At 37.9% G+C, this 15,876-nt stretch overlaps 1 protein-coding gene across 2 annotated transcripts in view; it reads right to left on the reverse strand.

The window, feature by feature from the left end:
• PLD5 (phospholipase D family member 5) overlaps nucleotides 1–15,876 on the reverse strand; it is a 166,182-nt gene that overhangs the window by 14,786 nt on the left and 135,520 nt on the right. For both annotated transcript variants that reach the window (XM_066180409.1, XM_066180410.1), the window contains one exon: nucleotides 15,173–15,300. In XM_066180409.1, coding sequence (XP_066036506.1) covers nucleotides 15,173–15,300 — 128 coding nt within the window. The remainder of the gene's footprint in view (nucleotides 1–15,172; nucleotides 15,301–15,876) is intronic.

Genomic DNA, 15,876 nt, shown 5'->3' on the forward strand with positions numbered 1-15,876 from the left:
AGAGGGTGTACGATGTGTCCTTACCCTGCACTGGGCAGACGAGACAGCTCATTTCATATTTACCTTGAGCCACTCTGAGAGACAACCCTGCTGTGTAGGCAAGGTACTATTTGACCTACATAAGAGTGACACAATCTGGTTCACAGCTTGCAATATCTGAGTTGTGGCAAATGTAGCAGGAAGCTTTAGAAAACCCCTTGTTTAAACAAGAAGTTTTTAGTAGTTGTTCACACCCGAACCTGATCCTGTAAACAACAGGCAGCTCTCCTCAGGCATGAACTGCCACTTGCCCAAAAGGTCTGGCCACTGGCAGATGCCAGGAATCTATTGCCTGTGCTACAGAAACCCTGGATTAACTACAGGTAGCCTATTGCACCCAAAATTTACTAAAGTAGACTTCTGGGATACAGGATAGTGGATGCATCTGTCATTTCCCTGGGTTTGAAAATGCATTTAATTGTGCATTTGAAATTCTGATTTTTTTTAATGGCGAGTTTCTAAATGAATGACTGAGCAAAGCCAGAAGCACAACAGGGTAAACTAATGGAGTAACAAACAGCACTCCATACTGATAAATCAATTACTAAAGCCTAAGATTTCAACAGCTCCTTAAGAAAATAATATACAATGTATTCATTATCAGCTTAAGACAAGTCACAGATATTTACAGTGGTACACTAATCTTTTCATAAAATATGCTCTAATTATCCAGTTACCTGGCACTCCAAACACACTTTCTTTTTCATTATCAGCCTTACCTGATCCCTGCTGCAGACCTCCCTTATGTTTTCATGTGGTATCCTTTAATACTGAATGAATATTTCCCAATCATACACAGTACCACTGAAGGCTGCCTCCGTGCAGCTGTTCTTTACCTCTCTTTACGAAAAGCTGCTGAGCAGATATGCATGCCCATCCCATGCCAGGCACAGGCGATAGCTGAGGGGTGGCCTGTGGCAGCAGTGCAGGAGGAGAAGGGCATTCTGATGGGAGTGACCATCAACAGAGAGAGAGAGAGAGAGAGTCAGAGATTTGAGAAAGGTAAAAGTGTTTCTTTGTGCAGAGTTGTTTGCTGAGACTGTTGAAGCACACTTTGGCTGGAGGAGGCTGACAGCAGTAGTGCTAATCACAAATGCACTCGGTGTAACGACCCCGCTCAGCAGCTCTCGTTTTGGTGTAAACCAAATGTGCAACCTCACGCTGAACAGGCTGAGAAGGCTGTAGCACTGCCTGGCCCCTCTCTCACAAAACCTCTGCAAGTATTACAGTCCACCACAACAGCAAAAGGATGTGCCTCAGCTGACACTTCACCAGAAACTGCAACCTACCCTTACATCCCTGAGACAAAAAAATCTTCCTTCTATGCTTGGCTAGTAACACAGTACAGAGACTTCACACTTTGTTATGTTAAAATCAAAAGTAATTCAGTGAAATCCAAATCCAGAACAGTCCTGCTTCTACTCCAAGTTCGACTTTTTCTTTTCCTGTTGCCAAGAAAATGGGAGCTACAATGATACTTGGAAATACTAAACAGAAAACATTAATACAAATGGGAAAGCACAGTTTTCTCAGGAAGTTAATAAAACTCTGTCTAGCTTAAACTATTGGAAAGTGAACAAACCTAAATTAACAGCATCTTTGGATGTCAGAAATAATCTAGGGCACAATAAATGTTCTTACTTGAATTCCTTGTTATTTTGACAACAACAAATTGCTTTTGAATATTACCTACAGAATTCAAACAGATTAAATTTTGAGATGAACTGTTTCATTGTTTAATTGTGTAACTTTTCTGTCTTCTATAGACACTTTCATTGAATCAATGGTATTTTTAAAATCCTACATTCAGCTCTCAACCATTCTCAAATTAATCACTTTGTGAGTCTTGCACTTGGATCTCTTTTGTGCCTGGCCTATGTCCTACCTAAGTTTTGTAGGTTTTACATTTCTGTCATCTAAGGTTAAAGGTTAATTTTCTATCATGTTAGTTTTAAGTAATGTGAAAATAATTGCCAGGTAGAATTTCTAATGAACTAGGAAAAAAACCTTCCACTTGACAAAAGAATGAAATTTCAACCTGAGCCAGGAACTCAATCTCATCACTGAAAATGGAAAACTGTCACTCAAGCCACTGTGCTGGAAATAAATCTTAGCATGTGACCAAGAAAAGGGGATGCATTTGATAGAGAGTGCACCCAGCACTGGCACGGAATGTCATTATAAAACCATGACATGTTTTCACCAAAGGAAAGGAAGTGGTATAAGTAGACTGACTGTACCACCGAAGCTGATAAATTTGAATTGTCAGCCACCAGCAGCCCACTGATCTTTAATTCTCACCTTTAGAAAGTACATTTGATAGATCTGGAGCTGTAGTTTGTGCACAATAAAAGTCCCAAGAAGTTGCAACTTCATATGTTATTTTTAATAATATTACCTAATGACAAAAAGCTGCCATGACAAGGCAGAGAAGATCTTTGAGGAGCTGCTAATTTTTGTAGTCCCATTTTTTTTTTCAGTGGTCCATAGGCAAAGAACACAAAACTGCACGGTGATGCTCTACTAATTTCCACTTCACTTCAGCAGCACCATTTTTTTCCATAGCACCCTGATCTTAAGAAAATCATGCTGAGAAAAAAGATAGGCTCAGCATTTCATTTCTGCTGAAAAGTACTGCTGCTGAGATGCAAAGCAAGTTAGGCATCCAGGCAGAAGGGGGCTTGTTTTAAAATGATGTGGTTTAAAAAGAATTTTGTGATGAAGAGGTAGGAATGCATCTTCAAAGCAGAAAACCAGAAATCCCCTGTGTCCTCATCATACTAGAAAGAAGGCCCATCATGATTTTTCTTTTTCAGCCATCTGTTCTATTGATACAAAAAACTCAGGAAAAAAGAAAAAGTTTGTAGGAAAAATTCAAATATAGTTTGTATAAACCATGGACCACTCTGTGATGATGTTTACATAGACCCTACCACAGAATTCTGAGTGCAAGTTTGGGCTTTTTAGTGCTGTTGTTTAAGCTCACTAACAAACCAAGCTTGACACATAGCTAACTGTCAGAGCAAGCCAACCGGCAGAAGTGAAACAGTTAAAAATTCATTGCCATATAATCTATCAGCAAAATTAATATCACTTGGCATAATCACAGCCTAATTTATAATATTCAAGTGAATTTTCAGTTTATAGTTTTATTACCCTCTCAAAGCAAACACAAATGTCTTCTTTAGGGGAAATGGAAGCTTGCAACTGCAAGAAAACATTTTTCCAGGATCCTGTTTCATTTATTTCTTGTTTTTCTGCAGGAAATCTAATTAATGTGAATTCTAAATTGACTCTGTTTCTCTTTTGATATAGTTTTGTTCCTTTTGTCAAAGAAAAGTGCAGGCTGGAAAGAAAAGGATCACGCTGTGTTGGCCTCCCGTCTCACTGCTGGCAAGCTGCATCACATTTCAGTATGAGTGTCATTCACATGATATTAAAAAAATTGCTTCTCCAGCAGAACCATAAGAAAACCAACAGGTGAAGTGAAAAGACCCTGCTAGCTTCTGAAAAGGGCTGGATTCTCCTTCACTACATACATGTGTGTACCACCCTGAAGCCTCTTTCCATCTTCCCTGCACCAGAGCCTGTCCTGTCAGCCCTTATCTCACAGTCTCTTCACACAGCTGGAAATCACAGCGCGAGCCCTTAGCATTTGTTCTCATCCTATGCAATGCTGCAAAGGGCAGCATTCATACGTCTTCTGCTGTGCAACAGAGAGAGGAGAGTGCAAAGGGCTGATCTCAGAGCAAGGGCAATATTTATGTCTAGACATTTCTCTCAAAGCACACAGTTTCTTAGGGCTTTCAGATCCATGGCCTTCAGGGAAATGCAACAGCATGTAGTTGACTAATTGGATGCATTATTTATAACACTACTGACACACACAGTGGGTTTTCCTTTTGCAAACTGAATAGAGATTGGTAGCAGGAATGCTGGGGACACAAACTGGGACAATGACATTGCATATGAACTATTGCTATAACTGGTGAGCTTTGTCAGACTACCTGATCAGAATTAGAAATCAATTTTCTTGGTGTTAGCAGAGGGCCGAAGGCACTAATTAATTTTTGACTGGGCCTTGATTAAATTCAGTTTACAGGACCTTGAGGTAAGCTAGAAATCCAAGCAGTTTAGATATGTAAGGCAATTTAGCCAAATGGTACACAGGCAGCCCCAGAACAATGGCTAGTCAATACGAAAATCTATTTTAGAAATCCACTCTGCTCTCTGTCCTTTTCTCATGAATAACCATTTAGATATTTGTGAGGTTTCTGGCTGCTTCAACATGGAAGCAATGTCTCTTGTAAAGATACAAGAGGTATAGGGCCCTAGGAAGAAAACTTGTAATTAAATTAATACATCATATTTCTGCCCCCTGACTCTTGACAGTAAAATTGAGAACACAGAACCACAGAGGGTGCAGGGCTGGAAGAATCCACTGGAGGTGGCTTCTAGTATAGCCTCCCTCCTACTAGGGTCATCCTAGAGCACATTGCACACGGGGGCACCCAGACAGTTCTTGAATATCTCCAGTGATGGAGACTCCACAACCTCTCTGGATAATCTGTTCCACTGCACAGACATCAACACAGTAAAGAAGTTCTTCCTCATATTCAGGTGGAACTGCCTGTGCATCAGTTTCTGGCCTTTGCCTCTTGTCCTATTGCTTGGAAGCACCAAGCAGGGTCTGGCTCTATCCGCAACATCCTTCCTTGAGATACTTACAGACATTGATGAAATCTCCTCTCAAACATCTCTCCTCCAGGCTAAACAACACGGTGAGTTTCCTCAGCTATTTCATGTGAGGTGCTCTAGCACTACATTTGAAAGAAATGCCTAGTAAGTCATCACAGTGATTAGAAAAAGTTGCCTGTCCAGTATCACGATTCCTATGACTTCTACAGTTCTCTGAAGACACACTCAACAATTCTGCCTGCAGGCGCTGCCTGCCCAATACACTTCCCTCATGCAGGGATTAATAGTTTTCCACTGAGCAGTTCCAGGGAAACGTCAATGACTTCACTGTTTTGACGACTGCTGTTTACTTAGAAAAGTTAAGAAAGATGACTGCATGCTGACTTCTAAACCAGGCCTTGATGCTTATGATAACAGCATCAAAATCTGAAAAGGTTAGTGATGACATTAATGCTGCAAATTCATATGGAAGGAATGCTTTGTCAGAATCTATTTTGTTCTGCTTGATGACTTATGGGTATAGAAAGATGAGATTTTATTCTGAACTGCAGAATCATTTGTCTTTTATAAAATGACCGAAATGATTGCCCTTCCTCACCCCAACTCATGGAGATTTATGCCATGATATTTCAGCCTGATTTACTGTGTGTCTTTTTCACAGGACAATACCAAATCCAGTTTTCCATGAAAGGATTCAAACTTTCAAGCAGGAGGTAACTGGGCTCCATCTGAGAACCTTTTGGAGTTGAGGCAGTTCTGAATGAAGACATTTTTCTTGGGAGGAACTGTCATCTGTGCAATATCAAAGTGTGTGTGCGTGGATGGAATCACATATTGAGAATACACTTTCATGATTATTTTAATGTTGTTATTTTAATTGTTTAGTTGAACAAGATAGATCTGATGGGGTATGCTAATAACTAAATCCCTCTGAGATGAATCTGCCTCCATTTGTTAACATCGCTGACCAAGATTAGCTGCCAGCAAATTCTTGTGGAAGATGACAGAATAGACTGTGGTGCATTAGCTCTCCCAACAGAGATTCAGCTGGGGTTTAATGAACAAGTTTTCTTTCAGCATAATATAAATCAAATCTTTGAGAGAGTGGTGGATTTACTGCTTTTTTTTTTTTATATCCATGTAAGTTTATTGTTTATTTCAGACTAACCCTGGGTAGATCACTGCAAACAGACTTTATAGAGATGTGCCCAGAAACAATTTTCATCTCTGTAACCAATGTCTCATTTTTTTTTTTTTAAGGCAAGACAACTACCAGGTGAGCTATTTGTGATGCAGTCTCTGGGAGATCCTCCCAAACAGTTTTCATAAATTTCATAAAGTTTAACTTTTAGGCTACTGAGTCTTATCCCTAGGCCATGGACTCGTGCAAGCACAGCTCTGCAGTGCTATCTATTCAGCACAGTATTTGCTTCAAGATAGCAGAAGAGGTCTCTAAAGCTGTCTTCTGTTTGCACGCACTTTTATGAGTGATTTTCTATCTTGTGCGCAGTGGTGTACAGTTTGTGTTCTGGCAGCAAATTCCTGCATGCCTCTGGTTCCCTAACCACTTTTAGAATCCATCCAAAATTCTCAAGTCTGATAATGCTAGTAAACTGATATTATTTGTCAAGTATCTGAGGGACCAGTAATAAACCAGAACCAATCACACTCTCTTTGCAACACCTAAGACTCTTAATTAGGACATAGTGAGAGTATGGCAAGTATTAAAAGGCAAGTAAATGATTATGAGGTTAGTTTTACTGGAGAAAGAACCTTCTATTTTCCCTTGGCTTTTGGAGATCCAACTACCTGAATATGCCACGCTGCTTTGGAAAGAAGTCAGTTTATCAATTCAAAATAGATATTCCATAATTTTTCTCTGCAGGCTTATTATTTATTGATTTACAATCTGCTCTTGATTACTCCAACAGCAGGTAAACTTGCTCACAGGACTTCCACAACAACTAAAAAGAGATGAGAAGAAAATAGAATCATAGAATGGTTTGGATTGAAAATGACCATAAAGATGATCTAGTTCCAATCCCCCTGCTATAGGCAGGGATGCCATTCCCTAGATCAGATTGCTCAGGGCCCCATCCAACCAGTCCTTGAACATTTCCAGGGATGGAGCATCCACAACTTCTCTGGGACAACTGTTCCAGTGCCTCACTACCCTCAGCATACAGAACTTCTTCCTGATATCCAATCTAAATCTACTCAGATTAAGCCTGGCATTCCGCAATATTCAGGTACCCAGCTGAATATGCCATGCTGCTTTGGAAAGAAGTCAGTTTATCTGTTCAAACCAAATATTCCATCATTTTGCTCTGCAGGTTTATTACTTAGTGATTTACAATTTATTATTGATTATTTCAACAGTAGATAAACCTGTTTCAAAGAACTTTCAGAGCAACTGAAAAAATAAAAAAAAAATCAAAAAGACAAGATCTCTAATTTCAGGGGTCAGAAACAGAGTGATGAGCATATTCCTACAGTCAACAGAAATCAAATAAAAACATGCAGCAAAAGGTGTTGATGTATTTTGCCTCTCCTACTCTAAATACAGACACATAATGCAGATGATGCATTCATTGGTGCATGTGAGAATGGAGCACAACAGTGGGAGAAGTATGACAAAGAGGAATAACTTCTGAGTTTATGGGAATCAGCACTGCACCTAGAGAAACCAGCCAAGCTGAGAGGACTTTCTGGCTCCAACTGCAAGGCGAATATGTAGCTCCCATGCTGTTTTCAGTCAGTAAATCACAAAATCAGAAGCCTACAGGAGTAAGGAGGAACCAAGGGCACTACCAGGCAGCAGTGCAGCACACACAAGACACAAGTGGAGCAGCCACATCACTGTGTTCCTGTCCAGCTTTAACCAGCCCTCTGTGAGCAGTGCACAGCACTGAGGTAAGCAGGTAAGCAAGAGATGAACAGTCCTTTTGCTTCACTGATGTTTATTTGTAAATACTGGATGCATAGGTAATAAATTTCAAGCACTGAAAGCATAATGGGTAACACTGTGACTGTCCTGATTTACTGAATGTAACAGAGAAAAAGCAGCCTGTCTCAGTTAAAGAATCAAACAAAACATTGTGTTTCCAAAAATGCAAACTCTACACCATGATAAGTGCATACTGTGAGATCTGCACATTTACAAGAGCAGCATATCTTCTCCGAGTCCCCTAACTTTTGGAAAATAAATAGAAAAAAAAGAAGAAAAAAGAATCAAAAAGCTGCAATTTTGGAAATACATGTCAGCCACTGAAGTGCTCTAGATTTGGTCAAAGATAAAAACCCTAGCCAAAAGCTCTTAGTGAAAATAATAAAAGTATTTTCAACTTGTCCTTTGAAGGACAAGCTGTAATAGCATCATAGCAAAGTTCTGACAATACAACTAGATTTCTATGCAGCAGGAAACAGAAAAAAGTAATAAATAGTAATAAATTCCTGAAAAGGTAATTGTCAATACAGCTCTGTAATATCTCTTCATACCTGCTTTCTTCACATATTGCCTCATTTACCTGTGCTTGAAGATCTGGGTTGCACTTTTCTGTTATCTTTGAAATAATAGCTAGCTTGGGAAATGATCCTATAGACAGTAAACCCATGAAGGCTTTTTTTTTAAGGACTGGATCATATGGATGACAGCATATCAAAACATTTTGGAAGGAGATACTCTCTGTCTTATGTTAGAGAGATTTATTAACACAGAAATATGAATTGAGATAGAATGCACCAGTATTATGTTGCTTGTACTTTCAGTGTAGTATTTACCCATCTAAGCTTGATTGAACCTCAGCGGACAACAAAGTTGAAAGAGCCTTGTTCCATGTTGTAGGACACTTGAGACTGTGTTCAGTTTACTAATAGCAACATGATACTGAACACCACTGGGATAGTAAGAAAATTAAGCAGATTATTAGAAGAAGATGAGAAAAACTGACAAAGCACACATTAGGGACAAATCTGTAATTCATACTAGCACAACATGATCTTAAATGGAAACTCTCAATCTAACTTTTGCTTGACTGAAAAGATGGAATTCTACTGTCAGACAAAATATCTTATCTCAAAAGGACCAGATGCACCATTACATAACTTCAAGAGACTCAGATAAAAGTTCAGAGAAATGATTGACTGATTATAGCCTGTTTTTGCTCTGTGAGTTCTGTAAAGACGATCAACAGAAATTGCAAATGTGCAGATCTTGTCTCAGTGATCAGTTTTGAGACGTGGCTCTGCTATAGCAAGATTCTTAGGAAGCTGGAAACAAATAAGATCATCATGATGTATTTTGAGATATATGGAAATCCAGAATTTATTACAGATTGGTTTTGTTGGAGGACAATTTTTTTCCACACAAATAAATAGAAAATACAGTGTTTGATGATATAATTTGAGGAAATCATCATTCCCCTTTCCCTGGGAGAGATACATAAAAAGACACGGGTTGCATTTGCTCCTGGCAGCATTCCAGAGATTCTTGAATTATGGGAAAGTTTTTATTAGAATCCATATCCCCAAAAATGAAATCCAAGAGAAGGGATAATTCTGAGGTGAGTTTTGTCCCTCACAGGTGTGGCCTTTGAGCTATATCTCCTCCTTATGAGTATCATCAATATAATTGGGATGAAAGTTTTGAATAAAAAAACATGTGAATTGCTTCCAATTGATTTTACCCACCACAGCAAATGAAAGGGTTGCTCCTCTAATATTCCCAGAAACATAAATTGCCCCAAACCTGCCCCTTCAGATGCAGCTCTTAATACCTGAAATACCATAATTTACCAACTTTTGTCATTTCAGAATAGGATGGGAAAGGGTTTGGGATTTATCAGTCTTTTTATCACAAAACATTAGAGGAGAAGATGGTACAGATGAATTCAGACTTCTGCTTTTGTCTTCTTTTTCTATATTTCAGGAAGGACAGCCTAAAGAATTCAACTGAAACCCCCATTATTTCTCAAACCAGTTCTGTCCTGTCTGGTGATAACAGGCAAGACAAGCAGACACATTCCAAGCACTCTTGTGGACATCCTGCTGCAAGCCTTCCTACAGCTTAGTTCAAAAAACAGACTCATACTAAAACAAATCAAATATTGGCTCATCAGTTTTTACTTAAAATGGACACACACAAAAAGTCTATCTTTTGACCAAAGTTTTGGGGGTTTCCTCTCCCCCTTTTTTCCCGCTGCTTTTTTGTTTGTTTGCTTTTCTAATGAGCATAGGCTTATTGATTTCACAAATTTCAGAATCCAATATACTTTCGCTGTAATTATGCACTTGATTATTCATATTCATTGTAAAAGACAAAACTTAGTTTATCTACTGTATCCACAGATGCTTTTTTTGAATAACTCTGATATCTCTCCATCTCGGCTAATTTGACTGTTGATTCAACTGAATTATTAACAGAAGAAATTAACTAGGCAACTTATTCCTTATCCTTCAAATGTAACTGAAAAATTCGTAATTGCTACAACTTTCATGTGCTACAGGACTCAATACCAATGAGACAAGTATGTTATAAATACTAATAACCATAAGGAAAAAACGGTTCACAGAGATTTTCTCCTTCACACACTGTCACATCTCACCATCTACAGTACTTTAGCCCTCTTGAGTATTTATTTAACATCTAAGGTCCATCAAATAAAAACTCCTCAGGTTAAACAGGTCTCTGTTTCCAACCTGACAAAAACTGTTGGGACAGTTTATCTAATTTTCCAGTTACCTTAAATTATGTAGATAAAATTAGCAGTTTGTAACTTATAACAACAAGAGAGTAAGAGGAGGATGGAGAGGAAACTGACTGAAAAAGAAATCCTGAGGGATTTTTAAGATGAAGGGAAATCAAATGCCTTTCTGAAGTCTTAATTTACATTGGTGAAACAAATCACACAAAGAATCCAACAGAGACATGAAATTAATGGGAAAATGAGAAAATGATCATGTGGTTATTTTTTTTGTCCTTAAAGAAGTGTGTTTCCGAGCCTGGTTGGAGTTTTTTATCCTTTAAAAAACAACATGCGATTTTTACAGCCTGGTTGTTTTAGGTCCTTAAAAAAATTAAATCTTTCAGCCATTCAGCTTAAATTTATCTGAATTTAAAATGATCAGAAGAATGAACAATCCAGAAAATACACGGGACTTAAGAGGCATCTTAGAAACAAAAATCCTCTGCTAGAAGTTTTCACACAGCAAAGAGAAAAAATCATGCCTAGGAACTTTAACTCAACACCAGCTGAGCCAAAATATAGGCAGGAATTTTTGAGATAATGCTTTTAAGATGTGCTAGGCAAGAGAGAGCAAATGACTACTTGAGGTCGATCTAGATATTGAGATTTGTTTAATAACCAACAGGATGGGAGCTTTTGCAAGTGCTTGATTATATTTCATGGTTTCTATCTATACCTTCAGTTCCTGCAGGGAAGGGGCTGCTGGCCCCAGATGCTGAGCAGAAATTCAGATCCATCCCTGCTGCATGGCTGCTCACCTGTCTCAGGCATCACCAGCCACTGGTTTTGGTGCATTCCCTGGCTTCCATCCTACCCACAGCTCTCTAATTCCCAGGATCTCTCCCATTGTAAGCACTTTTCCTCCAGTCAGGAGCTTTATTGTTTTCCATTCGGATCCCCCTCCTTTGTTTTACGACCACTTCCTCCTGGAACCCCAGACAAGCCACTTCCCCTCAGCCCAGGTGTTTACAGTCAGACTCCACAATTCCAGGGAGCAAACAGCTCCTGCTGCAAACAAGCTTCTGCTTGAGACCTTGAAGATTCGAATTTGATCACTAACCTTCATACATACAATTAACTACCTGGTACTGTTAGTATTCATTACTTAAGCTTTTTTTTTTTTGCCAACAAGACTAGCTAATATTAGCCTAATTTCACTTCCAGTGGAGACAACTGGATTACTTTTACTTGTTTCAGGAATTTTCAGTAATAGTGTTTTCCAAGAGCTGATTATTTGTTGCACATAAATGCATTTTTCTGAAGTGGTTCAACTAATCCATTGCAGTTGTTCGCCCACTGGATTCAATTATTCATGTGTGAAAAAAACTTTTCCAAAAATGCTGCGAGCATTAAAAGCTCCAGAAATGTTAATATGTATTACAAACCTCATGCTCCTTAACAGAATTAAGGAGATAAATGCATTTTCAAGCTTTGCTGGAACTATTGGAGGGAGTCATGGAACAAAAGAAATATATGATACATTTTGTTAACTTATGGATTATAACAATTGTTACATAACCAATTTCTTTTATTAAGTAATAACAAGCTACTGGGTCAAGAGACTAGAAACTAGAATACAGCAGCATGGCCATATTGATTGCTATTAGTTCAAGCCACGGGAAAAAATTAATCAGTATATGTACAGTAATTTTCGGCATGTTTGAGTGACTCATTTTTTAGTTATTTATCAGTATATATAAATTTACCAGCAAGAAACCAGATGATTTCACCAGTAAAATCTTACAGAGCTTACTATATCTAAGAAAGTGGCAAAACTCTGGTTGTTCATAATCCTCAACTTTCAATAGGCTATGTAATTGGGTAATATTAGCATATATTGATAACAATAGAAGAAGATGCACAAAATCTAGACCTGCACAAAGACAAATTCAAAATATTCCACTATGAAAGGAAAAACATCTAATTTTTGTAAAACCCTATTTTCAGGAAATCTAAACAGTATTTAACATTTCTCTGTGGGGTTTGATTTCAGACTGAATCAGATAGCTGGCATAGACATTTCAGCCAGAATTACTACAGATTTGACAAACTTTCAATTTAACTGAAACACAGTTTTGCTTGAAAAGTAATAATGTGCTCTTAGCCTTGCTCATAATTTCAAAGCTGAGATTCTAGAAAGTATTAAAACTTTGCCAGCAGAGGCACAGAATATGTGCAACTTTTAAGACTATTCTTAAGCAATATCTGCAGCATATGAAAATCTCTCCTTGATGCAGAAAATTTACTTTTAAGAAAAAACTCATATTGCTTCTTGTCAGTGCTGGCAAGCGAAGGAAATGGCAACAAAACTAAACAAGCTTCATATGTGATTGATTTCTAGTATCCAGCTTATAAACACAAAGAATTCTCCACAAATATTGCAAAACCAAAGCACTTAAGCCCTAATAATGTTTTCCAAGGAGCTGTTAAAAGTTAAATTATTGTTTCAGCTTTAGGTTTAGCCTCCTAAGAGACAAATAGACAAATGAGGCTAAACAGGCTTGGGGTTGTGGTTTTTTTTTTAAGTATCAGGCAAAGGGACAAAAGAGGAGAGGGAAAGGGAGAGGGAGAAGGAGAGGGAGTTGATCCCTCATTTGCAGCTATACTGGGACTCTGGTAATGAGAACCCCTGGGAGATATATTTCCCCAGCAAGGGATCAGCTCACCATGGGTTTTAAGATTAGGTCCCACACATGTGCAAAGCATTTTGCCTCAGGAAAGCACTCAGAATAAAATGACAGAGTTCTGTGCTTCTTTTGCTTCTTACGTGTAAAGGAAAGTTCAAGACTGATTATTATTTTAGGACAGCACATCAGAGCTCTTTGACAGTTGCCCTGATTTATTAACCTGCAACTCTGGGGTAAGGGAATTGAATACTCATATCTAACATCAACAGGAGCCAAGCATCTAATTTCCTCTGGCTCTTCTGAAACCCCAGCATACACTTCTCAACTAACTGAAAGCAGATTCTCTTTTATCATTATGCAGAGAGATTTCTTTTTGCATTGTACAAATATTCTTTGGGGCTTCATCTCATAACTACATATAAAAGTATACTGTTACATGACAATAATATTAAAACAAGTCCAAATGCATGCACAAAAGAGTGATAAAATTAACAGCGAGGAATCACTTTTGAAACACTGGCCTACAAGTAACTGGCATCAAAGTTTAACACAGGTATGTTACAAGATTTAAAATTTACTTCGGCATGAGAAGGCCAAACCTATATGGAATTGTATCATCTGTGATGAAGATCACAGATACATAAGCAATATATAAATAATATAATAACCTGTCTGGTAAATGTGCTTATTTTCCCCTTATTTATTATTTTCACTGGTACTCAAACCCCCAGATAGAAGAGGCTTCAAAGACAAACTATTTATAAGCTAAATAAATCCTATGAAGAGCTATTTTGTTATGACAGAATAGTTTAGCTCATGAGGCACAGATAATGTAAAAACATTTTCTGAAATGTCCAAAAGCCCAAACTGTATGTTCTTACATTGACTGAAAATACAACATCTTCTTTTCCAAGACTTTCTCCAGCAACATTGTTTTTCTACCATGCTCCAGATTCCTTTATAAACATGTCTTTTAAGTAAACTAATATCACAGGAAAAGCAAAAATGCATTTATTCACTTTCTTTACTAAATTGGCTGATTTGTTTTTAGTCAGACTTCCAGTCTCCTAGCTGAAAACAAATCTTAAAAAGTTCAGCAAAACCAAGACACACCTTCTTCTTTACAAATCATTAGAACCCATGTCCAAAATTATTCCTGTGTTTCTGAGACTCTGCTCATATTTAGAAAGCAAGCTTTTTTATAGCAACTAACAACTACCCAGGACTGCTGCTTTTCCCTCTCTGTTGTGCATTTCAGTAACTGAGATCTCAAACTACAGGTCTCACTCCATAAGTGTGGCTGAGAGCACCCTCACACAGTCAGTGGTATATAGCAAAAATAAGTATGACAGCCACTAATGATCCTGAGACTGTTGCAGAAATAAAAAAAAGGCACACATACTTACAAAAGGGAAAACAAGCTCTGTTACTATGAATTCCTCAAAATGGTTACAGACTGCACAGAGTTCTTAGCATTGGTTGTTGCTTCAACTCTCATGAGGAATAAAAACGTGGAATTCTCTCTAGTACATGCAGCCTTCAAAAGCATTATGCTCTTTGACATTCTGTACCCGTTAATCTGACCCTTCCCAAAGGTAGTGGGTATTCCAGTATCCATTTGGATAATACCTACTATCCATTTGGAAGTCTTTCCAAATTTGGGGGTTGCTTTTTTAAACAGCAGGTCAGAGACATAGGTCTTGCCCATGATGTTACTATAGAGTCTCCATAGTGGTTTGTTTACCAATGGGTTTGCTTCCTTTTTTTTAATAAGTAAACTGGAACATTCAATGACCATCACAGAAATCAGTAAAAACAATCAAATATTTAAAATTTAAGCAGAACCATGGACGATACCTGTTATAATGAAAAGAAGAAAAATTTACAGTAGTACATTCTTGCCAACAAGAAAGAGTCATCAAAACTGTGGCAGTACAATTTTTGATGCTAGCACTTTTGCCAGTAAACTATCAGAAAATAGAGCTATCCACGTGTTCTCAAAATGTTACTTTTTTTCTCAGTATACACTCAAAGGGTATAGGATTAGTTTTTCAATTAAATTACCTGTCCCAACGATCTCCAGTCTAGGCTGGCACTTCCAATGTATACGTGCTGTTTATCAACAATCCAGAATGATGACTGAAGACGACCTTCATTATACGCTGACATGTTCATATACAACACTTCAGCACCTAGAGATTTAAGGACAGAATAATAAATGGAATTACTTAATATGAGATAATTTACATTATTAAAAGAAGAAATAATTTCACATTTCATGACCTCAGTTTCCAAAATTAATGAGGGGCATAATGAAAAATGCCATTAAGGTTTAAAAGCAATGATGAACATTGTTACTGTCCCAATATTCAAGACTTTAATTAACATATATTCTGGTTATTTGAAGAAAAATTTATTTAGTGCATGTCCCAGGTATAGGGAACATTCCCGTGCATTATAACGTCTACCTAATTTCCTTCCACTTAGAATCAAATAATCGATTTTTTTTCCAGCACTGAATGCTCCTAAAAATAGTTCATTTCTAAATTCCTATTCTGTAGCACAAATCAGCTACATATTGCACTAATGACCTTTAAAAAATGAATGCAATTAGAACCCCTGCCTAAAAAGCAGACTCTGCTCTGCTCCTCCTGCTCTGTGCAATGGTTTGAGCAGGTAGCTGCAGTGGCCGTGGCATGAAGCAGACCCCGACAAGAGGAACATGGGTGGACAATCAAGGAAGTAAGCAAAGGCCTAAATAAAATTAT

This window comes from Chamaea fasciata, unplaced genomic scaffold, assembly GCF_029207755.1.
Source record: "Chamaea fasciata isolate MVZ Bird 193981 ecotype frontalis unplaced genomic scaffold, bChaFas1.0.hap1 SCAF_3, whole genome shotgun sequence".
Taxonomy (NCBI): Eukaryota; Metazoa; Chordata; class Aves; order Passeriformes; family Sylviidae; genus Chamaea; species Chamaea fasciata.